Raw genomic sequence first — 25677 nt, forward strand, 5'->3', positions numbered from 1 at the left:
AGGTCTCCAGCCACTTTGCTATAGCTGAGTATAGATTTCTGCTTTGTTTCAGGATGTTGATTTGAATCACTATCGCATAGGGAAGATTGAAGGATTTGAGGTACTGAAGAAAGTGAAGGTGAGAGGGACTCTCATGAGGGGACTATGACGCTCACCCATAGGATGTGGATAAGTCCAGAATCCAGCAATCAGTCCTGAGTTGTGGTCCTTGTCCCAGCCTGTGGGCGGCGTGGCTGCCTCCACCTTGTAGCAGGCCTTTCTTTACTGGGAGCACAGCAGGTGTGAGACAGCAGTGGAGGGACTTGAGGCACAGCCCTGGGGCTGGCTCTCCTGAGCCCAGGCAGCCAGTGACCTGTGACTCTGGCCTGCCTCAGTTCTGCGCCTGTGTTCAATTAGGCACTCGCTGAATTTTACAGTCCTCCGCGCATCTCATTGGAATTTGTCAAAACTGAGCCCACCAAAGGTTCTTATGTTCTGCCAGGAAGTGGCAGACACCCATACCCCAGGCCAACGCCTCCCTCCCCAACTGGCCTGCTTGGTGAGGGGCCTGCCTCCTGCCTCCCTTTGGGTTCCTGCCCATCCTCAGGTGTGTTGAGGAATTACAGCTTAGTGCCCTTGCCCACCTGCCTCTCAAAGGTCAGCACCTTTCTAGGAAACAGCAGGAGAATGAAGACATGTCCTTCTACCAGAAAGGCCTGTCTTGTGTCCTCCAGTATCAGCTGAGGCCTTCTCGTGGCCTCCCCCTTGCCTGTGTCAATTGTCCCTTTTCCCATCCCCCAGACTCTCTGCCTCCGCCAAAATTTAATTAAATGCATTGAGAATCTGGAGGAGCTACAGAGTCTTCGAGAGCTGGATCTTTACGACAACCAGATCAAGAAGATTGAGAATCTGGAGGCGCTAACAGAGCTGGAGTGAGTCATGAGACCCACAGGAGAACAGCATGGTGGGAAGGCCACTGGGTGGGGGGTGTCCAGTCTCCAGAGCCAACCTCCTGCTGGCTCTTAGCCCTTGAGAGGCTGCCTCTGCCACAGGGTCCTGCCCTGCATCTGAATCCCAAGTCTCTGCCTGCTGTGTTCAGGGCTCCAGGAGGCCTCATCGGCTTCACGCATGTCTTTGGCTTCCTGAACAATCCTGACTTCCAAAGTAAATCTTTGATGGGAAGGCTGCAGTGGGGACTTCTGGAAAGCCTCCATTCAGGGATGATACTGAGATCGGTAGAGGGGAAAGTTAATCCAGAATTGCCTCTTGCCTTTTGAATACTCTTTTTTTAAATTACAAAAAAAAAGTGACATTTCTAATTTAAGGAGTCAGGTCCTAGGCCAGGTGCAGTGGTGCATACCTGTCATCTCAGTGCTTTGGGAGGCCAAATTGGGAGGATCACTTGAGCCTAGAAGTTCGAGATAGCCTGGGCAACATAACAAGACCCTGTCTACAGAAATTAAAATTAAAAAAGAAGGAGCCAGGTCCTAGTTATAACTTTACCTGGATTTCTGCCCTTTGTCGCTCATTCATTTTTGCTTGTTTTGTTTCTGTTTCTAATTCAATACTTCTCAGGCCCCTTCTGTGTGCAGAGCCTGGTGTGAGGTCCTGTCATGGGCACAGGTGTGAATGAAACATAGTTTCTGCCTCAAATACCATACTGGGAGCCAGGGCATCAGGAGTCTGTAGGCTGCCTCTGGCTTGCTGCAGGCTCCTGGGCAGCCTCCAAATCCCTCATGACAGCATCAGTGTGAGCCAGGCGGCAGCAGGGGCACGGTCAGAACCCCCCACCCTCGCCCACCCTGTAGTGACTGCCGTCCCCTGATGGGGATGCCACCTTTAGTGGTTAAATTGTGAGTTCTATGCAACTTACGCTCGTGAAATTTTTTTTAAAAACTGTTTTGGTTGTTCTCAGGATTCTAGATATTTCTTTTAATCTGCTGAGAAACATCGAAGGGGTTGACAAGTTGACACGACTGAAAAAACTCTTCTTGGTCAACAATAAAATCAGTAAAATTGAGAACTTAAGCAACTTACATCAACTACAGATGCTAGAGCTGGGATCTAACCGCATCCGGGTAGGTGCAGACAGCCCTGACTAGTATATTCAGGGAGAGGCAGCTAGCGGGTTGTGTGTGGACTCAGTGGGTGTGTGTAGAATGCATGGTGAGTCTGCATTTCTTACGATGCTGTGATTTTTTTCATGAACAAGGAAATTACTATTTTTTTAAGAAAAAATGCTAACTGGAAGTCAGTATCAGTAAGTCCTGAGTGGTCTAGCCTTTCTTCCGCACGTAGATTTCAGTTGCTCTTCATCCACATCATGACCCTGAATCACACCGTTCCCAGTTACATTCTGCCTGAGATGAACCAACCAACCTGAATGCCTTGCTCTTGAACTTCCTCATGGTCATCTTCTCTGGCATGCTTCTTCGAGATGAAAGTTTCCCAAGCCCAGCAAAGTGGTCACTTGGAGTGAACTGATGTACATACCGGGGCTTTAGAAAGCCTCTTGATCGTGGTCATCTTCTCTGGCAATGCTTCTTCGAGATGAAAGTTTCCCAAGCCCAGCAAAGTGGTCACTTGGAGTGAACTGATGTACATACCGGGGCTTTAGAAAGCCTCTTGATCGTGGTCATCTTCTCTGGCATGCTTCTTCGAGATGAAAGTTTCCCAAGCCCAGCAAAGTGGTCACTTGGAGTGAACTGATGTACATACCGGGGCTTTAGAAAGCCTCTTGATCGTGGTCATCTTCTCTGGCATGCTTCTTCGAGATGAAAGTTTCCCAAGCCCAGCAAAGTGGTCACTTGGAGTGAACTGATGTACATACCGGGGCTTTAGAAAGCCTCTTGATCGTGGTCATCTTCTCTGGCAATGCTTCTTCGAGATGAAAGTTTCCCAAGCCCAGCAAAGTGGTCACTTGGAGTGAACTGATGTACATACCGGGGCTTTAGAAAGCCTCTTGATCGTGGTCATCTTCTCTGGCATGCTTCTTCGAGATGAAAGTTTCCCAAGCCCAGCAAAGTGGTCACTTGGAGTGAACTGATGTACATACTGGGGGCTTTAGAAAACTTCTTGATGCTGACACACTCCCAAAGGCAGTGCTGAGTTGGGCCTTCCTCCCTGGACAGCTTTATACTCCTGGACACCGTCCCCAGCAGGATTAGATCTGTTCTCCAGGATCCATTTGACCTTGAAAACGTGGGACAGAATGGAAATAAAAGAATTTTGAAAAGTGATCTGGTGTTCCACAGAAGCAGGATCAAGTCTTCACCAGCTGACTCATAACCACCGTCACGTGCTGGAGGGGAACTTGGGAGGGCGTGCCAGGAGGACTGACATTGGAGGTGGATCTGCCAGGCAGGGAGGAGGGAGGGTTCCCGTGGGCAGGAAGGAGGACTTCTCTCAGCCAGAAGAACACTTGAGCCCCATGCCTGGCTCCTAATCAGGATCATGGCACGGAGCCTTTGCTCCCCCGGCCTGGCTTAGTGGCTTTGGCAGCTGTGTCTGAGCACATCCGCCCCTGCCCATGTTCAGAATGCCCCTCTGCTTGGCTTCTGGAAGTATTACAGCATGCTCTGTCTGTCCTGGGCCCTTGAGAGCTTGGACAGGATACAAACCAAGGGAGGGTGGTTTTGGCAAGAGTCTCTTGACAGTTATTGTTAGAGATCTCATGGCCACAAATAGCAAAGCAGCACATTTAAAACTAGAGAGCAGCCCAGATGTCCGCATTTTACCAAGTGTCTCACTATGGAACTTTCTAGGGCAACAGTGGCTCATCACAAATTAATGCAGGCTACAGCATGTGAGGATGCCCCCGCCCCCGCCAAGTCCTGCAGTGGTGTGTGGATTAGCACACCATCTCCCCTCCTAGAGTCCCCACCTGGTTAGCATGCACCTCATCTGGTTATTTTGTGTCTGCTGAAATATTTAAAGAATGACTTGTTCTGCGAGAGAGTGAACTGACAGAGGAGGAAAACTGAAGTCAAATCAATAAACAGTCATTAAACATCCTGCTGTAGGCAAGTCACCGTGGGGAGACCAGACAGGGCAGCGTGGTCACTGCCTCTGGAGGTTTATGGTTGAATAGAGGAGCACACGATCACAGCAAGGAAGAGTGATGTAGGAGGGTGTGGAAACTGGGCAAGAGGGGCAGAGTGCTATGGTGTGAGGGCCCCCCAGGAATCCTAAGTGAGGGTCCCAGGATTTCAAAGACTTGAGGTCAGAGTGCCCGGTACCTCTCTTCTGTAGAGACTGAGGCTCTTGGGAGGACTTTTTTTTTTTTTTTTTGAGACGGAGTCTCGTGCTGTTGCCCAGGCTGGAGTGCAATGGCACAATCTCGGCTCACTGCAAGCTCCGCCTCCTGGGTTCACGCCATTCTCCTGCCTCAGCCTCCAGAGTAGCTGGAACTACAGGCACCCGCCGCCACGCCCAGCTAATTTTTTTGTATTTTTAATAAAGACAGGGTTTCACCGTGTTAGCCAGGATGGTCTCTATCTGACCTTGTGATCCACCTGCCTCAGCTTCCCAAAGTGCTGGGATTTCCATGCCCGGCAGGAGGACATTTTAATGTGTCAGCTCACAAATTTAGAACTGGAAGGGACTTGGGAATCTACTGGTCCTTGGGTTCTGAGACTGTTCCTCAGCACCCCAGGAAATCTGAGGGTTGGGAATGAGCTCAGGACAGTCTTGGACTCGCCACTATTGTATTCTGCCTTCAAGTAGGATTTCCACTGGAAGTCTTAGCAGATATGTCACTAGCCCCACATCGCAGAGCTGAAGCCCAAACAGCTCTGCCCCAGTCCAGGCACCTGCTGGCTGCCTGGGGCAGCCCGTCAACTGCAGTACTCGTTGCTGTTCTGTCCTTTCCACAGGCAATCGAAAATATCGACACCTTAACCAACCTGGAGAGTTTGTTTTTGGGGAAAAACAAAATTACTAAACTTCAGAACCTGGATGCGCTCACCAACCTGACAGTCCTCAGTATGCAGGTACGGAGCTTCCTGAGCCACCCTTCCCTGCGAACCCTGGCAGGGCCAGCGCTGCTGGACACAACCTTAGTTTTTATCCTTCACTGCCTTCACAATTGGCACTTCGTTGCACTATTAGTAAGCAATTGAAACATTAGATGCCATAGACTTTATACACACATGTGCCAAGCAAAAACTTGATTCTCTTTTTTATTTTTTATTTTTTTCAGTTTTTTAGAAACAGGGTCTTTATCTGTCACTCAGGCTGCAGTGCAGTGGTGCTATCATAGCTTACTGCAGCCTCCAACTCCTGGGCTCAAGCCAGCCTCCCACCTCAGCCTACCAAGTCGGTAGGACTACAGGCATGCACCACGACCTTCAGCTAATATTTTGTCGAGGGGGTGAGGAATGGAAGAGATGAGGTCTCACTGTGTTGCCTAGGCTGGTCTTGAACTCTTGACCTCAAGTGATCTTCCTGCCTTGGCCACCCAAAATGCTGGGTTTACAAGCATGAGTCACCACTCGTGGCCTTTCTTTTTTTTTTAAGAGACAAGGTCTCACTCTGTCATCCAGGCAGGAGTGCAGTGATAAGTGCATTCATAGCTCACTATAGCCTCACACTCCTAGGCTCAAGCAGTCTTCCCTCCTCAGCCTCCCAAGTAGCTGGGACTGCAGGTACACAGCACCATGCCTGGCTAATTTTTGTATTTTATGTAGAGAAGGGGTTTCCCTGTGTTGCCCAGGGTGGTCTTGAACTCCTGGACTCAAGCAAACCTCCTGCCTTGGCCTCCCAAAAAATTTCATTCTTAAGTGCCATGTTTTTGGCTTTTTCCACCCACCCACCTCCCCATTCCCCCCCAGTAGCAGTCCTAGATGGTTTTTAGCCAAAGGGGACTTCTTCAGAAGGTGGAGCTTATTCTAAATTCTAAAGTGTTTGGCTCAATGGTAAAAGCAGTTCCTTCCATTGCACAGAGAATATCAACCCTGTTAGACTTCTGCATTTGGGAGTTGGTAAGCACTTGGGTGTGCCTAGGCTCCTGTTTACCTTTTGTGTTGGAAGCAAATTAGCAGAATTGGACCCTTGAAGCGAGATGGAACAGAGTGCTGTGGGGACGAGGCCCGGTATGGTTAATTGATCTCTGATCCCTTCGACTGACACTGAGGGGCATGTGGAAACCACTCTTAACCCTTGGTGAAGCAGAAGTTTGTCAGGCTTCTTTAAGAAAGTTCTTGGCCTGGTACAGTGGCTCATGCCTGTAACCTCAGCACTTTGGGAGATCTACGCGGTCAGATCGCTTGAGCCCAGGAGTTCAAGACCAGCCTGGGCAACATAGTGAGAGCCCATCTCTAAAAAAATTAAAAATATAAAAAAAAGTTCTTAGGCCGGGCGTGGTGGCTCACGCCTGTAATCCCAGCCCTTTGGGAGGCCAAGGCAGGCGGTTCATTTGAGGTCAGGAGTTTGAGACCAGCCTGGCCAACATGGTGAAATCTCATCTCTACTGAAAATACAAAAATTAGCCAGGCATGGTGGCGGGCGCCTGTAATCCCAGCTACTCAAGAGGATGAGGCAGGAGAAATGCTTGAATCCAGGAGGAGGACATTGCAGTGAGCCAAGGTTGTGCCACTGCACTCCAGCCTGGGTGACAGAGTGAGAGTCCATCTCAAAAAAAAGAAAGAAAGAAATTATAATTAATTTACTTTAAAACATTCGGTAATTTTTAGACTTTAAAATTATTAAATCAGGTAAACCTTCACCAAGTGTACCTTTTAACAATGAGTTCTTTTTTTTGGGTTTTTTTTTTTTTTTTTGGAGATGGAGTTTCGCTCTTATTGCCCAGGCTGGAGCACAGGGGTGCAATCTTGGCTCACTGCAACCTCAGCTTCTGGGTTCAAGCGATTCTCCTGCCTCAGTCTCCCAAGGAGCTGAGATTCCAGGTGTGCACCACCACGCCCGGCTAATTTTTTGTATTTTTAGTAGAGACAGGTTTCACCATGTTGGCCAGGCTGGTCTCAAACTCCCGACCTCAGGTGATCCTCCTGCCTTAGCCTCCCAAAGTGCTGGGATTATAGGTGAGAGCCACTGCACCTGGCCTAACAATGAATTCTTTATATAAAAAACATGTAATTCCCATGCATGAATTTTAGCTCAGTACAGCAGGCTCAAAATTTTGATCCTCTTTTTCTCTCTACATGAGTCCCATTCTAGCATGTTTTTTGTTTGTTTGTTTGTTCGTTTTGAGACGGAGTCTCGCTCTGTCGCCCAGGCTGGAGTGCAGTGGTGCAATCTCGGCTCACTGCAAGCTCCACCTCCCAGGTTTACGCCATTCTCCTGCCTCAGCCTCCCAAGTAGCTGGGACTACAGGCACCCGCCACCACGCCCGGCTAATTTTTTTTGTATTTTTTTCGTAGAGACGGGGTTTCACCGTGTTAGCCAGGATGGTCTCGATCTCATGACCTCATGATCCTCCCGCCTCGGCCTCCCAAAGTGCTGGGATTACAGGCGTGAGCCACCGTGCCCGGCCCTTTATATATATATATATTTTTTTTTTTGAGATGGAGTCTCGCTCTGTTGCCCAGGCTGGAGTGCAGTGGCATGATCTTGGCTCACTGCAATCTCCGCCTCCCGGGTTCACGCCGTTCTCCTGCCTCAGCTTCCCGAGTAGCTGGGACTACAGGCGCTCATCACCACACCTGGCTAATTTTTTGTATTTTTAGTAGAGATGGAGTTTCACCATGTTAGCCAGGATGGTCTCGATCTCCTGACCTCGTGATCTGCCCCACTCGGCCTCCCAAAGTGCTGGGATTACAGGCATGAGCCACCGCGCCCGGCCCCATTCTAGCATGTTTTAAGTGAAATTCTCTGTTCTTAGAATTCTTCAAGATAACACAAAACCTCGTTTCCTAAAAACCGTTTCATTTCGTACCTTCTGTATTGTTCTGACAGCTGTGTGCTCTCCCTCTTGCAGAGCAACCGGCTGACCAAGATCGAGGGTCTGCAGAACCTGGTGAACCTGCGGGAGCTGTACCTTAGCCACAATGGCATCGAGGTCATCGAGGGCCTGGAGAACAATGTAAGACACCCACTGTCTGTCTGGGGCTGTGTGGGCGGTGGGCACCAGGCGGGCAGGCACCTGGCCAGCCAGCACACACTGGCCTCTCGGGCCGGTGTCAGGAAGATGCCCTGCCTCTGGAGGTTTATCAGAAAGACCTTCCCATCCTAAAAACTAAGGGACCCTCTCCTCATACTGAAAAGTGCAGGAGCTGTGTGTGCCTGTTGGCCCTCTGCCCTGAGTGTGCCTTGAAGGGCTGACGCTTTATGTGGGATTTCAGCACAGGCTTCCCTAGGCTTCCTCAATGGGGCAGCATCCACTACACACCCACTGTGCACTGCAGGCATTTTGCAAGATTTGAAAAAAACAAACCCAACCTACTCGTAAAGGGCCCTGTATGAGGGTGACTGGCATCCCTTTAGGCCACTGACCTTCTGTCCGTGGGTCCACTGGCCTCAGCCCCTACTTCCCAGCCCACAGAGAGCACAGGACCAGCTCTCAGTCCCAGCCCCTTCCCCTTCTTACAGTATGAGCAGCTTCCTCCTCCCCCATTCCTCCCTGCCTGCTGTCCACACCTGTCCTCACCTGTCCATGCTCCTCCCTCCCTCCCCGGCCCTTCTCACTCAGGTGCAGGACAGCCTCACGTACTGAGGGGAAGTGTGCTCACAGAGCCCCCACCCTCCTCAGCTGCCTCCAGCTCACCCTGCTCTGCCCCAGTGCAGTGTTCAAGACAAATAAAAGACTTTTTCTCATTCAATTTTACTTGTTTTTTTCTGTTTTGTTAAATTGCCAGCAAATACAACCAGATTGGTCTATAAACATAGTGTTTCAATCTCATTAAAGGCCTTTGTGCCTCAACCCCAGCGCCTAGTTGGCATCAGTAAATTTCACCAACACCTGCATAAAATTTTGGAAAAATTCAAACTTGCCTGTGGAAAGTCTGGTCACCTTCCTTTGATTTTGCATTGAAATTAAAAGTTTATAAAACTAGCATGCAAACCAAGTGTTCACCTGTGTAGTTTAGAGTGGTAAGTCGAGACATGCCTGCAGTGGAATGGCGCTGAGGACTGTGTGACAGGGGCTGGGGTTGGGGCCGGGTGGGGTGCGCAGCAGGGAGCCCATGCTCAAGGGAGCCCTGGTGCCCTCCTGCACCCTGGCCTCCCTGAGCCAAGGCCCTGCAGTCACCACCAAGCATCCACCGGGAGACAGACAATCTGCAGCACAGTTCACATAAGCAGCCAGTCCCAGCAAAACTGGAAAGAAGTGTAGTTCAGAATTGTACCAGCAGAAGTGCTACACTGTGATCTTGGTTAAACACCAGGTTATTCTTGGGCCTCTGAAACAAAACAGAAAAAAAAAAATTGTTGTATTAAAGGTAATTACGTTATTGTAATCTTCATCATGATCAAATGTGACAGTCTTTCTTCTGCCATTTTTTTCAACTAAAGATCAGACAAATATTTTCTCCTAAGTTTTCTTTCTTAATTTATCTGGAATTTATTTTTATGGTGGGAAATAAGAAAGTAAATGTAGTTTTGTCCCAGGTGGGAACTTAGACGACGCCCCCCATCCCAGTGTCTCCCGACTCCTGTCTTGTTCTTCGTGTCTTCTCCAGCTCTGGGCTCTCCCGTTGGTCTAGAATATGTTTGCAGTGGTCCCTGACAGGTGTAGTTTCTGTGGCGTTGTGTCATGCCCTTTGGTGTGCTTGCTCTCACCCTGTTCCATTCTTTTTTTCTGTTTCTTAAGGAGTTCTTACTAGTTTGCTTTTGGATGAGTTTTCACAACATTGTCCAGCTTCTGTAGAAAAACGTGAAATAGTGTTGAGTGCCTACATGGATCCCTGAGCTCAGAGGTGACAGACCGGTTCTGACAGCCAGAGCCCACCACCGGCTCTGCCCCTCGTGCTGAGCCTTGGTGCTTGGACCTCACGAGGCTCAAATCCTGCGTGTGTTCCAGGCCACTTTCATTTTGCCAGTTTCTGGGCTTGCATACCAGATGACCATGAGCATCTCAGAATGGTGCAGAGTGCGGGGGAGAGCTGCCGTCCGTGCTAGAGAGGCCTGTTCCAGCCCCACCGCCAGGCGGTGTGTCGTTGGATTACCCACAGTCGCATCTTCTGCAACATTTTCCTGCAGTCCTTTTTGCTCTGAACCCGCCCCACTGAGCTCCCTCGCACACTGTTGAGCCTGATACTCTGTGAGCAGACCTGACCAGGGCACCAAGATGGGGTGGTTTGAAGGCACCTCCTAGGCAGCATGCCACGCATAGCCTGCTGGAGAGTGGCGTCAGACTTGACACACGCAGCTGGTGCCAGCTGGGGTGCTGGGCGCCAAGGCAGCAAGGGTGGTACAGCCAGAGGAGCTCCCAGGCCACAGCCATAGCGCTTTCGAATTGGGAAAGCTACTGGCTGGGTACATTTCAGGGGAGATGGGGGGAGGAGTATTTGCTTTTGAGAAATTTTTTAACTTTCCCTTAAAACTTAGAAGGCTTTGGAATTGGAATACCAAAAATGCAGTAGAAAACCAAGGAAGGGACTCAGGAGGGAGCAGAGCGTGAGGGCAGAGAAGGGAATGAACTTTGTCAGAGGTTCTCAGACAGCTTGTAAATGTTTTCCTTTTGATGAGAAACAAAATTATTACTCAGGCTTAGCTAACGTGTATTGGAAAGTGAGTGACTGATGTGCATTTTCAGAGTAGAAGATCCTAAAAACACACTCTTGTCTCCCAGTGGGGGCACACACCCTGCAGCAGGTGCTCAGCAGGCCCAGCACCCAGTCCTCAGCACGGGTCCTTTCTCTGCACTCATGCTCCCGGCACCCTTTTCCCAGACAAGAGTGTAGGCCTGGGGTCCGAGAGTCCTGCCTCTCCCACTGCTACTGTGCGCCTGGGCAGATTCTTAGCCCCACTGAGCCCCAAGTTCCTCATCCCTAAATGAAGAGAGGAACTTTGTTTTGAAGATTACTTGGTCGTACATTTCCTCGTGATGAGCACTAAGTAAATGTTACTACAATTATCAGCCTTTCTTCAGAGCGTCAGGGGGTTACTCGGTTCTTCCTGGGACCATCAGTCTCACTAGATCTGTCTCAATGGACAGGGATCTGGGAGCACTGGGCTTGGAGTCTGACACAGTCTCAAATTCCAGCGATCAGGAGAGCTCAGGGAGGTAGCTGGGCAGGCTCTGATGGAAACACTGTCCCAGGGAGGGCTGCAGGAAGCAAGCAGGTCTCGTCACCCTCCATAGCATGCCCTTACCCTGTGAGGGCAGAGAGGGCAGTGCACCTGCAGCCCTAAGGTCAGCACTTGACACTGCCTGCGTGGTCATGCAAATCACTGTTGATCAGAGGTAATCCAGGAAACATTTTATTTCCTTCTTTTAGAACAAACTCACGATGTTGGACATTGCATCAAATAGAATCAAAAAGATTGAAAATATCAGCCATCTAACAGAGCTGCAAGAGTTCTGGGTAAGTTTAATACACGCTGGGGTTGATGACACTTTGACTAAACTGGTCTCACTGATTAAAATGTCTTATGAATGAATACAAGAATCTCCTGTAAGCCTTCATGCTGAGTGACTCCGCACATCATGAGATTTGGGGTGGGCGCTCTTGTAGACTTGTACTGGGTGTTGTCTGTGCTCCTCAGCATGAGCCACAGATCAGCAGCATTGACATAGCTTGTTAGAAATGCAAAATCTCGGGCCCCACCATAGCCCAGATGCAAACTGAGTCAAAATCTTTGCTTTACAAGACTCCGAGTGATTGCAGTACACACAGAGGTTGGAGAAGCCCTGATCTAGATATGGGTAGAACCTAAAATTGTCATTTGACCAAATGGTTTGCAAACCTCAGCAGAGAGGCAGACGCATTCCCTACAGATATATTCCAGCACAACAGAAGGAAATGTTGGATGGGTTTCTGCAGTTAGTCATCTTGGAATTTGCCTGGTATTTGTCTTGTCACAGGTATGGTTTCAGGAGTAGTGTTGTGGAGTCAGCAGGAAGAGAAACAGAATATAAGAAGTTTTTGCAATTCCTCTAAAGGGGTTGGGAAATGATCCCCGAGTCGAAGTCTTCAGTGTTAGGATTCCCTTAGAGAAATCTCCTAAGGTTTATTGCCTTTCCCCTAGCACGTGGCCCTGCAGAGACTGCGGCACAGGTGTCACCCTGTGATGCTGGGAATGTAGTAGTGTCCTCAGATACATTCAGTCTAATCCAGGATTCATGCTGAGTGTAAGGCATCATTCTTCCTTGTCTCTCCTCTAGCTGTGCTGCTGACCCTGCTTATGTCCTGTGCTTTCTCCTTTCCCCACTTTAAAAGGTCATCCAAGTTTCCCTAGAACACAGGTGGCCTGCTGCAAATGTTCCTTGCCCCTTATTAGTGGCACTGGGTCTTGAGTAGTGTCATGATGTGATACCAGAGCATGTCTGGGAAGATCAGAGCCAGAATTTGGCAGGTGATAAAGATGTACCAGTCCAGGGGGAGCCTCAATGAGTCCAGGTGGGTCTATGTGCAGCCCACCCTTGAAGGAAGGTGTGGCTGGTGGTAGGCTGGTTGAATTAGTGCATAGGGAGTTGGCAAAGAAGCCAGGGAACAACACAAAAAACCAAACAACAGGAATAAGGAGTCCAGAGACAGAGGACCAGGTGATAGGGAAAGGGCATCTGGCAAAAAATTAGGGAGCAGGTTTGGGAAACGAGCTGATACTGAAGCAATGTTCCTGAAGCTTAACGATTCCTTCTGCATGCCCTGCCTAGGAACAGAGCATGGGGCACAGAGTGCTGAGACCACAGGCAGGGGCCAACCTGGGTACCACAGCTAGCAGGGAGGCAGGCAGGCTGGTGATCAATCACTAGGGGCCAGGTAGTGCCTGACCCTGTAACACAGAAGAATCCTGTTCCTTAGGCCACCAAAGATAGTAAAAAATAGCCAGAATTTGCACAGTGCTTTATGGTGTCCATACCTCTCTCCATTCTGATCCAATTATCATAGCAACCATGTGGATAAGGTCATATTACCCCGTTTTACAGGTAGAGAACTGCATTCCAGGAAGGAAAGCTGCAAAGCAGGAATTCTCAGACTCAGTTCCATGCTCATATCACATTTGAGAGGCACATCATTCGTCTCTAAGGCAGAAATAGAAAACCAGTCTTAAGTTTCTGATAACCCACATACTATGTTGATTTTTCTGCCTATTTGTTCCAATTACTGAGAGAAGAATGTTGAAACCTTCCAACTATAATTGTCAATGGATCCATTTCTCCTTTCAGTTCCGTCAGTTTTTGTTTCTTGTATTTTGAAAGTCTGTTATCAGGTGCATACATATTTAGAATTGAGGAATTCTTGATGAATTGATCCATTTATCATATGAAATGTTCTTCTTTCTTGCTTATCCTCTTTATCCTTGTCCTGGAAGGGTATCGTGTCTGTTACTAACACAGCCACTTCATCTGTCTTATGATTAGTGCTCTCATGGAATCTTTCTCCATCCATTTCCTCTTAACCCGTGCCTTTATAAATAAAATGTGTTTTTCATAAAAAGTATATAACTAGATCTTGCTTTCTTCTCCACTCTGAGAATCTCTGCCTTTTAAGTGGTGTGTTTAGACTGCTTACATTTAATATAATTACATTTAATTACATTTTGTGTAATGGTTGAGTTTAAGTCTATCATCTTAGTATTTGTTTTTTATTTGTCTCATCTATTCTTTGTTTACTCTTTCCTACCTACTTTTTGGAGTGACTTTTTTTTTTTTGCAGTCTATTTTAACTCTATTATTGGCTTATTTGCTATACCTCTGTATTAGTGTTTTCTTGTTGATTGTTTGGAGGGAGGGTTGTTTTAGCGATTAGAATTTAAAAATACATTTTTAATTTATCACCATCTATATATTTTACATTTAAATATCTTATGATCCCCATGATACCTTATCTTTTAAAGAAATTTAAAAATGGCCAGGCGCAGTGGCTCATGCCTGTAATCCTAGCACTTTGGGAGGCCAAGGCAGGTGGATCACCTGAGATCAGGAGTTTGAGACTAGCCTGGCCAACGTGGTGAAACCCTGTCTCTACTAAAAATGCAAAACTTAGCTGGGCATGGTGGCACATGCTGTAGTCCAAGCTACTCAGGAGGCTAAAGCACGACAATCACTTGAACCTGGCAAGTGGAGATTGCAGTGGGCCAAGATTGCGCCACTGCACTCCAGCCTGGGCAAAAAAGTGAAACTCCGTCTCAAAAAAAAAAAAAAAATTTAAAAACAAGAAAACTCACTTATTTTACCATTTCTGGCATTGTTTATTCTTTCGTGTGGATCTAAGTTTCCACTTGGTATTTCCCTTCCACCTGAAGAATTCTATTGTTTTGTCGTGCATTCTGCAGTAAACCAATCCTTCACTTTGATTTGTTTGAAAAATCTATTTAATTTGCCTGCATTTTTGGAATTTAATATTATGGATACACAATTCTAGCTTGACAGGTTTTTTTTCCTTTTTAAGTACATTAAATACTTTGTTCTTTCATCCTCTGGTTTGCATTATTTCTCCTTTATAAAATTTTTATTATTTTAAAAATATTTTTTAAAAATAAATAGAGATGGGGCCAGACACGGTGGCTCACGCCTGTAATCCCAAGGTGGATCACTTCAGGTCAGGAGTTTGAGACCAACCTGACCAACATGGCGAAACCCCGTCTCAACTAAAAATTCAAAAATTAGCTGGGCGTGGTGGCACGTGCCTGTAGTCCCAGCTACTGGGGAGGCTGAGACAGGAGAATCGCTTGAATCCAGGAGGCAGAGGTTGCAGTGAGCCAAGATCGTGCCACTGTAGTCCAACCTGGGCAACAGAGCAAGACTGTCTCAAAAAAAAAAAAAAAAAAAAAAAAAAGGACGGGATCTTGCCATGTTGCCCAGACTGGTCTCGAACTCCTGACCTCAGACAGTCCTCCTGCCTCAGCCTCCCAAAGGGCTGGGAGTACAGGTGTGAGCCACCACACACGGCCCTGGTTTGCATTATTTCTAATAAGAAGCCAGCAGTCATTTTTATCTTTTTTCCTCTGGCTGCTTTTTAATGTTCTTTTTAATCATTGTTTCTTAATTTGTTTTGTTTTTTGCAACCTGAATATAATGTGCCATGGTGTAGTTTATTTTCTTTGATGTGTTAGGGTTAACTGGATCTGTGAATTTATGGTTTTCATCAAATGTGGAAAGCTTCTGGAAATTATTTTCTCTAAAACTGTTTCTGCCCCTGCTCCCCTACCCCGGTTTCTCTCTGAAAACCCAGTTATGCATGTTCCTCTGGTACTAGCGAGGCCGCTGAGGCCATTTCCTCCACCCTGTTCCACCCCTCGGGCTTTCATCTTGCTGTGCTTGTTTGTATAATTTCTGTTGTTAAATCTTCAAGATCATGATCTTATCATCTGTAGTATCCTATCTGCTGTTAAGCCCATGTCATGAATTTTTTATTTCAGATACTGTATTTTTCTCAACTCTAAAAGAACATTTGGCTTTTTTTTTTTTTGGTAGATTATTTTTCTCTCTTCATTAGATTCGTGTTTTCCTTTAAGTCCTTCCTTCTTCACGTCTTGTAATTTTTTATTAGATCCTGGGCTTTATGGTGTTCAATTGTTGAATGTCTGAAATTTATGTTGTTTTCCTTCAAAACATACTGAACTTTATCTGACAGGCAATTAAGTTACAGCTTGATCCTTTTGAGGCTTGTTTTTAAGCTTTATTAGAGTACATCTAAATAGTCTACTCCATAAGATTAGTCTAGCACTGTTTTGAAGCTGTGGCCCTCCTGGGATCTCTGGTGAATATCCTGTGTATTTAAGTTCTCTCCACTGTGGTTGACGGGAACACAAACATGGACCTGCTATGGGTGAGCTCTGGGCATTCTGCAGCTTTGGGCTGCTTAGTAGTTCTTCGACCAGCCTTTAGCTTTTCACTCTGCCTAGCACAGCTTCATCTTCAGTCCAGGATTCCACAGGATACCATGTGGATTTCTGGAGGCTTTTTCCCTACATATCTCACTCCTATCTATACATTCCAGCTCCCTTTGCCTCCCCAAACTACAATCACCATCTCAACTCTGTGTGGCCACCAGGCTCTGCTTGGGTTCCGCCTCCTTGTGGTCCTGAAAGTTCCTCCAGGCAGAAGGCCGGGATGATCACACCACCCACCTCATTTGTTTCCTGTCTCTCAAGAATCACTGTCTGTGTTGCCTGTTGTCTGATGTATAAAAAACAATTATTTCATATATTTTATCCTCTTTTTTTTTTTTTTTTTTGAGATAGAGTCTCACTCTGTTCCCCAGGCTGGAGTGCAGTGGCGCGATCTCGGCTCACTGCAAGCTCCGCCTCCTGGGTTCACGCCATTCTCCTGCCTCAGTCTCCTGAGTAGCTGGGACTACCAGCGCCCGCCACCACGCCCGGCTAATTTTTTTTGTATTTTAGTAGAGACGGGGTTTCACTGTGTTAGCCAGGACAGTCTCCATCTCCTGACCTCATGATCCGCCCGCCTTGGCCTCCCCAGGTGCTGGGATTACAGGTGTGAGCCACCGCGCCCGGCCTATTCTATCCTATTTTCTAGTAGCTTGTGACAAAGGCAGGAGCTCAGCACCAGCTATTCTATCATGGCTTGAAACAGAAGTCCTACTTATTTATTGTGGTAAAACATGCATAAAATAAAACTCACCATCTTAACCATGTGGAAGCGTACAGTAAGTGGTATTCAGCACATTCATAATGGTGCACAGCCATCACCACCGTCCATCTCCAGGACTCTTTTCAACTTATAAAACTGGAACTCTGTACCCATTAAACAATAACTCCCTATTTTCCCCTTCCCAGACCTTGACAATGACCCTTCTACTTTCTGTCTCTATGAATTTAACTACAGACCTCATATCACTGGAATCATGCAGTATTTATTTTTGTGACTGGCTTACTTCACTCAGCATATTGACCTGAAGATTCACCCATTCTGTAGCATGTGTCAGAATTGCCTTTCTTTTTAGGGCCAAATAATATTCCACAGTATGGATATTGTTTTGTTCACTCTTATCTCACCAGCATCTGGAATAGTGCCTGATACACTTTTTTCTTTTGAGACAGAGTCTTGTTCTGTCACCCAGGCTAGAGTGCAGTAGCATGATCATGGCTCACTGAAGCCTTGGCCTCCTGAGTTCAAGTGATCCTCCCACCTCAGCCTCCCAAGTAGCTGGGACTGCAGGTGTGCACCAATGACCTGGCTACATTTGTGGGTTTTTTGTTTTGTTTCGTTTTTTGTTTTTTTGAGATGGAGTTTTGCTCTTGTCACCCAGGCTGGAGTGCAATGGCACAATCTCACTGCAGCCTCCGCTTCCCAGGTTCAAACGATTCTCTTGCCTCAGCCTCTGAGTAGCTGGGATTACAGGTGAATGCCACCACGCCTGGCTAATTTTTGCATTTTTAGCAGAGACGGGGTTTCACCATGTTGGTCGGGATGGTCTCAAACTCCTGACCTCAGGTAATCCGCCCACCTCGGCCTCCCAAAGTGCTGGGATTACAGGAGTGAGCCACTATGTCTGGACCATTTTAAAATCTTTTGTAGAGACAAGGTCTCACTGTGGTGTCCAGGCTGGTCTCAAACTCCTGAACTCAAGCAATCCTCCTGCCTGGGCCTCCCAAAGTGCTGGGATTACAGGTGTGAGCCACCATGCCCAGTCAGTGCCTGAAACATATTTGAATGAGCAGAAGGAACATAGAAAAGGCTGGCCAACTGGGTGGAGGCCAGCTACAGATAACATTGGAAAATATGTTATCCACATGTGTCAGATGCAGGGCTAACATCCTTACATTAAAAACAGCTCACACCCAGGTACCACTTGAAAACTAGGGGTGTTCACAGAGCAAGAAGTAACAGTTGCTTGTAAATACATAAAGCATTTCCTATCTCATTAATTTTTTTTTCTTTTTTTTTTTTTTTTTTTTTTGAGATGGAGCTTTGCTCTTGTCATCCAGGCTGGAGTGCAGTGGCACGATCTCGGCTCACTGCAACCTCCACCTCCCGGGTTCAAGTGATTCTCCTGCCTCAGCCTCCCAAGTAGTTGGGATTACAGGTGGCTGCCACCACCATGCCTGGCTAATTTTTGTATTTTTAGTAGAGATGGGGTTTTGCCATGTTGGCAGGCTGGTCTCGAACTCCTGGCCTCAAGTGATCTGCCTGCCTCGGCTTCCCAAAGTGTTGGGATTACAGGCGTGAGCCACCATGCCTGGCCATCTCTCATTAACTTTTAAAATCTACTAAAACAGTGAGATACAGTGTTATCTGTCAGGTTGGCGAAGACTCGTAGAATGCAGTTGCAACCAGCCTGTGATGGCAGCTGGCACTCTCGTGACTACGGAGATAGCTGTGTTTCATACAAGTTTTCTGTAGGGCATTTAGAACCTTAAAAATACCACATGCAGCCGGGCACAGTGGCTCACACCTGTCATCCCAGCACTTTGAGAGGCTGAGACGGGTGGGTCACCTAAGGTCAGGAGTTTGAGACTAGTCTGACCAATATGGTGAAACCCCATCTCTACTAAAAATACAAAAATGAGCCAGGCGTGGCAGCATGCACCTATAGTCTCAGCTACTGGAGAGGCTGAGACAGGAGAATTGCTTGAACCCAGGAGGCAGAGGTTGCAGTGAGCCAAGATCGTGCCACTGCACTCCAGCCTGGGCGACAGAGGGAGACTCCGTCTCAAAAAAAAGAAAAAAAGGCTGGGCGCAGTGGCTCACGCCTGTAATCCCAGTACTTTGGGAGGCCGAGGCAGGTGGATCATAAGGTCAGGAGATCGAGACCATCCTAGCCAACATGGTGAAACCCTGTCTCTACTAAAATACAAAAATTTAGCTGGGTGTGGTGGCACGCGCCTGTAGTCACCACTACTCGGGAGGCTGAGGCAGGAGAATCGCTTGAACCTGGGAGGCAGAGGTTGCAGTGAGCCAAAATTGTGCCATTGCACTCTAGCCTGGCGACAAAGCTAGACTCCATCTTAAAAAAAAAAAAATCATAGAGAGCTTCCTAACCAAGATTTAAAAATCAGTGAAAAAAGAAAGAATAGGTATATCTAATTTTATAAAGCATATGTATTTTGCATGATGAAAGAGTCCATTGGTCGCCTGAAAGGTTAAGGTTAAGGTTATTTTCTATGACATACAAAAAGTTCTTTAAAGTGAAAGAAAGCGATTCAATAGAAAAATAGGTGGAGGATAGCAATACACAGTTCACCAACATGATGCATCCCGCCCCTGCCATACGCGACTTGTTTCAAGCTGACATCCAGGGCCTGGAGGGTGGGCTGAGACCAGCACTGCCCTGCTCAGGCCCCCACCCTCTTCCCAGTAATCCAGGGGAAAGGTAGCATCACAGTGACCAAAGGCAGTAGCCAGGGGAGGAGAAACATTTGGCAGGAAAGTTTCCACCCTCATGGTGTCTGATGCCGGCATGGAGCCCATCTGCCCACTGCCCTGCTGGCACAGGGGCCTCCCCAGGACCCTGCCAGATGCTCTGTTGGCAGACGCCGCCCGCTCGTTTAGGCCAAGTGATGCCATTTGGATTACGTTGCAGGCCTGCTCCATGCCACAGCTGTGCTTCCTCAGCCCTCTTGATGGAATGCTTTCCTGTAGGCAGCGCCCTGCACAAGCAGCCTGTGCCAGCTTGGCAACCCTGACCCAGGGCTGTCTGGGTGTGAGCTGCAAGAAGCGGGGGGCACAGGTAGGGGCTGCTCGAGGAGAGGCTGTGTGCCTCCCTCCCAGCATGTGTGCCTGGCCTGGGCCCACTTTCTGCTCCCCTTCAGTCTAGTGATGGCCATTTCATTAGGTTTCAGTTGCATTCCTTTAATTACAGATGAGTCTAACCCTGGCGCCTCTGTTTTCAACCACTTTGTCCTTTTGTTCGCTCTTGATACTTTCTGCTAGCTTTAGTCCAGTGCATTTTCCCTTTTATTATTAACTTATAGAGATTCTATCAGTGAATGATACTAAACCTTAGTATGTCATCTGTGTTGCAGATACTTTACTTTGTCACTGTTCTTCAGCTTTTTTTTTTTTTTTTTTTTTGAGACAGAGTCTGGCTCTGTCGCCCAGGCTGGAGTGCAGTGACATGATCTCGGCTCACCGCAAGCTCCACCTCCTGGGTTCACACCATTCTCCTGCCTCAACCTGCCGAGTAGCTAGGACTACAGGCGCCCGCCACCACGCTCCGCTAATTTTTTTTTTTTTTTTTTTTTAGACGGAGTCTGGCTCTGTCCCCCAGGCTGGAGTGCAGTGGCGCAATCTCCGCTCGCTGCAACCTCTGCCTCCCGGGTTCACGCCATTCTCCTGCCTCAGCCTCCCAAGTAGCTGGGGCTACAGGCGTCCGCCACCATGCCCAGCTAGTTTTTTGTATTTTTAGTAGAGACAGGGTTTCACTGTGTTAGCCAGGATGGTCTCAATCTCCTGACCATCGTGATCCGCCCTCCTCGGCCTCCCAAAGTGCTGGGATTACAGGCGTGAGCCACCGCACCCGGCCTCCTTCCAGTCTTTTCTCTGGTGTCTACATGCACTGAGTTTAAGAATAGCTAGATCTCAGCCGGGTGCGGTCAGGAGATCGAGACCATCCTGGCTAACACGATCTCTACTAAAACTACAAAAATATTAGCCGGGCATGGTGGCGGGCGCCTGTAGTCTCAGCTACTTGGGAGGCTGAGGCAGGAGAATGGTGTGAACTCGGGAGGCAGAGCTTGCAGTGAGCCGAGATTGCGCCACTGCACTCCAGCCTGGGCGACAGTGCGAGATTCCATTTCAAAAAAATAAAAAAAGAAAAGACACTGGGAGGAAATATGCCAAAATGAGAAGCCCTTGTGGGTAGTTGGTTTCTTTTTTCCTTTATACTCTATAGTTCTCCTGAATTTTCTGTAATGAGCATGTATTTCTTTTTTTTTTTTTTTTTTTGAGATGGAGTCTCGCTCTGTCACCAGGCTGGAATGTAGTGGCGCGATCTCGGCTCACTGTAACCTCCGCCTCCCGGGTTCAAGGGATTCTCTTGCCTCAGCCTCCCGAGTAGCTCACCATCCCCACGGACAGCTCTCGATGTGGCCGTGCCTGTGTCTGGCAGCCTCACCATCCCCACGGACGGCTCTTGATGGGCCGTGCCTGTGTCGCGCATCTCCTTTGTTAAACTGTCATGGAGATTTTCAGAAAATAAGTGATTTTTACATTCTACCAGTTGTGTATGAAATGTATCTTAAGAATTCTACCCATCTTTTGCTTAAAACATTACTGAGTTTGGGGTAATTAATGTGAATTTTCTATAATATCAGCCAAAAAAACTGAAGGGAAATACAGGTATCCTATGTATGTATATGCAAAATACACACATAGAAAACCCCATAAATACAAAATGCAAGTTTGGGTTCCAGAAACCAAAAGAGTCTGCCAGGAAAGCGTCAGCCAAGAAGACGCTCTCTAGCAGAATCCCAGCCGTTGGTTCGGGCAAGGGATCAGCTGCTGAGATTACTGGGAAGGATGTTGAAGAAGGGATGTTTGCACACAGGCCCAAGGATCATGCCACAGAGAACTCGCTAATTGCAAAGGGAAAGCATGTCCCCAGAGTCATCTGGGGTCACCAGCTGATCTGCAGGATAAAACTTAGCATCCCTAATTGTGGGACCACCTGAAGTGCTGCGTCCCCAGTGTGAGTCATCTATGCAGTATACCTACCAAAAATGTTTAGTCTGATCTAACCAAGCATTCATACCTAACTTTGAGTTTATGGGAAGTGTAAGAGCTAGAAGAACAAGCTAAATGACAATGAGGGATACTTTACAAGACAGTTCTTCAAGAAGCCAATTTTAGTTTTTAAAAAACAGTGTGAGAAGGACATGGGAGGTGCTCAAGATTAGAAGAGACTGAAATGGTCCCTCTGGGGGAAAGGAATGTGCCCGCGCGCCCCAGCCAGGCTCCCTGACAGCCCCAGTGTGCAGAACTTGATAAGAGAAACATAAGGTCATCTTTTTTCCATGATGAGTGTAACATCTTTGCCCCATCCTGGGATTCAGGAGCCTCTGGAATGTCTGTGGAGACAGAGTCTCATACAAGTGAATGTTTTTAGTTCCATTTTGGAAAAATGCAAAGATAAGAATCTCTGAAAGTTACCAGTATCAAACACATTATTTACACATTATTTACAATGCACCATTGGTGGTGAGCAGAATTCCCTGTGTTAGGTTTACTAAGTCCTGGAGAAAACTGCTCTGAGACTGGCAGTGCTATGGAAAATTAAAACATCTGCAATTTATAAAGATGGTCCGCCAATCTAGACTAATAATGACATTGGAAAATGCTGTGATGTGTGAGACAAGAAGCATCTGGTGTGTGACAGACACAAATACATCACATATCGAGAAAGAAGGAGGTGACACAGCTTGAAGGCCTCCCACGCCAGAGCTGAAAGCCTGAGTCAACTGCCAGTGGTGTTTTGAATCATTTTTTAAATAGACTATGCTACAAGAAAATCTTACTTCTTCCAAACAGTGTGATATTGCTACTTTCATTAAATGAATGTCCTTTTTGTGTGTTTTGTGGTAGAAGTGGTTAAGGCAGTGGTGTTCAGTCTTTGGGCTTCCCTGGGCCACACTGGAAAAAAGAAGAATTGTCTTGGGCTACACATAAAATACGCTAACGATCGCTGGTGAGCTAAAAAAAAAAAAAGTGAAAAAATCGCAAAAAAATCTCAAAATGTTTTTAAGCTTACAGATTTGCGTTGGGCCTCATTCAAAGCCATCCTAGGCCATTTACAGCCTGCAGGCCGTGGGTTGGACAAGCTTGGTTTAAGGCGTGTGTGTGCATCATTTTTGTGACTCTCCACTTTAAGGGGCTCTTTCTGTTAACTGACCTGTGACCGGCCAATCACAGGCCTGGCAGGTGGATGGCTTCCCCTGTAATTCTAGTGTTGCAGGCTCTGCACTGGCCACACAACCAGCGGGGCGGTGCGAGTATAGTAACAGAGTAGCATTTAAGAATGTATGCTCACGTCCCGTCCACATGGAGGCACTAGTCGGGACGGCAGCCCGGCACCAGCCCTGGTGGTGCAGCTCCTCCCAGCAGGTGTCAGTCCCTCTTCAAGGGCTAAGCTCTAGGATTTGGAATTCTTGGTTTCCCAAGGCTGGTACGCACTAGTCCCACAAAAGGTTCTGTGAAAATAGGGTCCCTCAGGCCAGGCGCAGTGGCTCACACCTGTAATCCCAGCACTTTGGGAGGCTGAGGCGGGTGGATCACTTGAGGTCAGGAGTTCAAGACCAGGCTGGCCAACATGGTGAAACCCCGTCTCTACAAAAATACAAAAATTAGCCGAGCATGATGGCGAGTGCCTGTAATCCCAGCTACTTGGGAGGCTGAGGTGGGAGAATCGCTTGAACCCAGGAAGCGAAAGTTGCAGTGAGCAGAGATTGCCCCATTGCACTCCAGCCTGGGCGACAGAGCAAGACTCCATCTCAAAAAAGAGAAAATAGGGTTCCTCAAACAGGCGAACCTGTGAGATGCACGTTATATTCCTCTCTGGGAGGCCCCTGACACACGGTAAGTTACTAAAGACAGCCTGGCTGTGACAGTGGACCTGGTGCAAAACTAGCCCTCCTGCCACAGACAGATAGAAAAATATGAAACAACTCTATTCAGGCAGTGGACAGCAGGCAGCACGCACCTGCAGGCTCTGAGGAGGGAGTTCCAGCGCGAGCCCCGTGATCACCCCACTCCTTACCTGGGATGTTTCCCAAGCAGAACACAGTACTTTCGAGTGGAAGAGGCAGAGATCAACATCTCTGGCGGCTAGAGTGTGCCAGACAGGGCCCCAGAGAGAAGGGGAGCTGTGCAGAGCAGGGGTCCAGAAGTCCATGCAGGGACCCCCCAGTCGGACCACAGCTGTGGGCAGGGCAGTGGGCAGTGTGGGCCCCAGAGTAAAACGCCCCTGCTTGCATTCCGTTCCACATGGACAGTTCCCGTCCTAACTTCCCTGTAAAAGGAGTCGAAATCTGTCACCCTATAACGAGTGCCCCTGCCTGTGCCCATTGTAGGTTCACAGTCAAGTCCAGCTGCCTCTTCAGGAGCAGTGCCCGTGCTCTTGCCACCGCGGTTTGCCTAGCAGGCCCTGAGGCCGGGCAGCTCTGAACATGTGATTTCTACACACAAGGTGTTTGAAAGGGAGGGTCAGACCAACAGGGTTTGAAGCTGGACTGGCTCCCCTTGTTCTGGAGATGGCACCACTGCACTCCAGCCTGGGCGACAGAGCGAGACTCTGTCTCAAAAAGAAAAAAAAAATGCAAGAGAACTCTTCCTGCCAAAGGCAGGTCCCTCCAACTGGGCATGGCAGGGCCAAGATGGTAAAATGTAGCCTGCAACTCAGACCTCTGGATCCCACCTGCTCACGATTTGTGTCCCTGCACTTGGTATTGGGTGAAAGCAGCAGCTGGGACTTCCTTGTGGAGAGAGCCATAGAGGTAATTTACAGAAGAGTTGAGAGTTTTAAGTAGAGCGGCCTCTGTCTGCTGTGTCAAAGTGATGGCGCAGAGTGCAGCCTTGGGAATGATGGCTGAGAACTGGTTTGTAGAAAGTGCAGCCCACCCTGCTTTGACACTTGCCTATGGACGAGTGTAGCAGGCAGGTGGCCAGAACTGCTTTGTCCTTCCTCTGCTGACCTGAATGTGGACTTGGCCCCGTCATAGTGACTGGCCCAGGGTTGGCTATGGACAGGTAACTTGTACTTGGGATGCAGCTGAAGGTGGCCAGGATGCACCAAGAGGCCATGGAAGGTCCCATGAGGTGCCAGGGAAGACCCACACCTGCTCGCCATCTTCTGAGTGGGAAGGAGGAGGGTGGCTAGTGGACCCCACCAGAGTCGAGGGCTGGGCTGTTTGGTTCTAAAGGCTTTTCTGCTGTGTGTGTCCCCAGATGAACGACAATCTCCTTGAGAGCTGGAGCGACCTCGACGAGCTGAAGGGAGCCAGGAGCCTGGAGACAGTGTACCTGGAGCGGAACCCCCTGCAGAAGGACCCCCAGTACCGGCGGAAGGTCATGCTCGCCCTCCCCTCTGTGCGGCAGATCGATGCCACGTTCGTCAGGTTCTGAGTCCTCCTTGCTCCTCATGTGGTCCCTCTCCTCGGAAGAACTGCCCAGCCACGGGTTTTTAACCCACCTGTTGCTCCTGAGGTCGTCACTATATCAACAGTCACAAACCCAATGGCAATAAAGGCACTGACGATAGCTGGCGCGCGCGACGCCACACACCATTTTCAGATGCCGTTGCAATTAAATCTTGCCACACTGTCCTCCTGGGTGATTGTTGACAGTTATTGTAGCCACAGAGAGAACATAAGACACGTTGCGTTCATTCGCTAGAAATTCCTGTTTCCTTCTCTCAGAAGGCAGTCACAGTCCCTGCCTGAGTCGTGTGAAACACAGGGCCTGAGAGTGCTTTACAGGCATTCACGTGCTGTCCGAGTGGCATTCGGGGGCTGGCCTAGCTGGCCCTAGTCCTGGTGTGCAGGGTTCAGGCAGTCCTGACCTGCAACAACCGAGGTTTTTTAGTCTTTTAACCCAGCCATTTTCAATTTTTTAAAAATTAGGTAAGTTAAAAAAACATGGGTAAAAGCTGACTCAGCCCTGTGTGCTTGTGTTCCTTA

The 25677-nt window shown here is 48.1% G+C and overlaps 1 protein-coding gene across 11 annotated transcripts in view; it reads left to right on the forward strand.

Annotated features, from left to right (window-relative positions):
• PPP1R7 (protein phosphatase 1 regulatory subunit 7) overlaps positions 1 to 25323 on the forward strand; it is a 34219-nt gene extending 8896 nt beyond the window's left edge. For 4 of the 11 annotated variants that reach the window (XM_034955570.2, XM_034955572.2, XM_003813065.6 and 1 more), the window contains 7 exons: positions 53 to 118; positions 781 to 911; positions 1895 to 2057; positions 4854 to 4970; positions 7916 to 8020; positions 11376 to 11462; positions 24947 to 25323. In XM_034955570.2, coding sequence (XP_034811461.1) covers positions 53 to 118; positions 781 to 911; positions 1895 to 2057; positions 4854 to 4970; positions 7916 to 8020; positions 11376 to 11462; positions 24947 to 25123 — 846 coding nt within the window. In that variant the 3' untranslated portion in view covers positions 25124 to 25323. Of the gene's footprint in view, positions 1 to 52; positions 119 to 780; positions 912 to 1894; positions 2058 to 4853; positions 4971 to 7915; positions 8021 to 8626; positions 8757 to 11375; positions 11463 to 20956; positions 22571 to 24946 lie in introns of those variants that run through there. The other 7 variants (XM_063595645.1, XM_063595647.1, XM_063595644.1 and 4 more) reach the window with 2 other exon arrangements.
• The last annotated feature ends 354 nt before the right edge of the window (positions 25324 to 25677 follow it).

This window comes from Pan paniscus, chromosome 13 (genome assembly GCF_029289425.2).
Source record: "Pan paniscus chromosome 13, NHGRI_mPanPan1-v2.0_pri, whole genome shotgun sequence".
NCBI classification, from domain to species: Eukaryota; Metazoa; Chordata; class Mammalia; order Primates; family Hominidae; genus Pan; species Pan paniscus.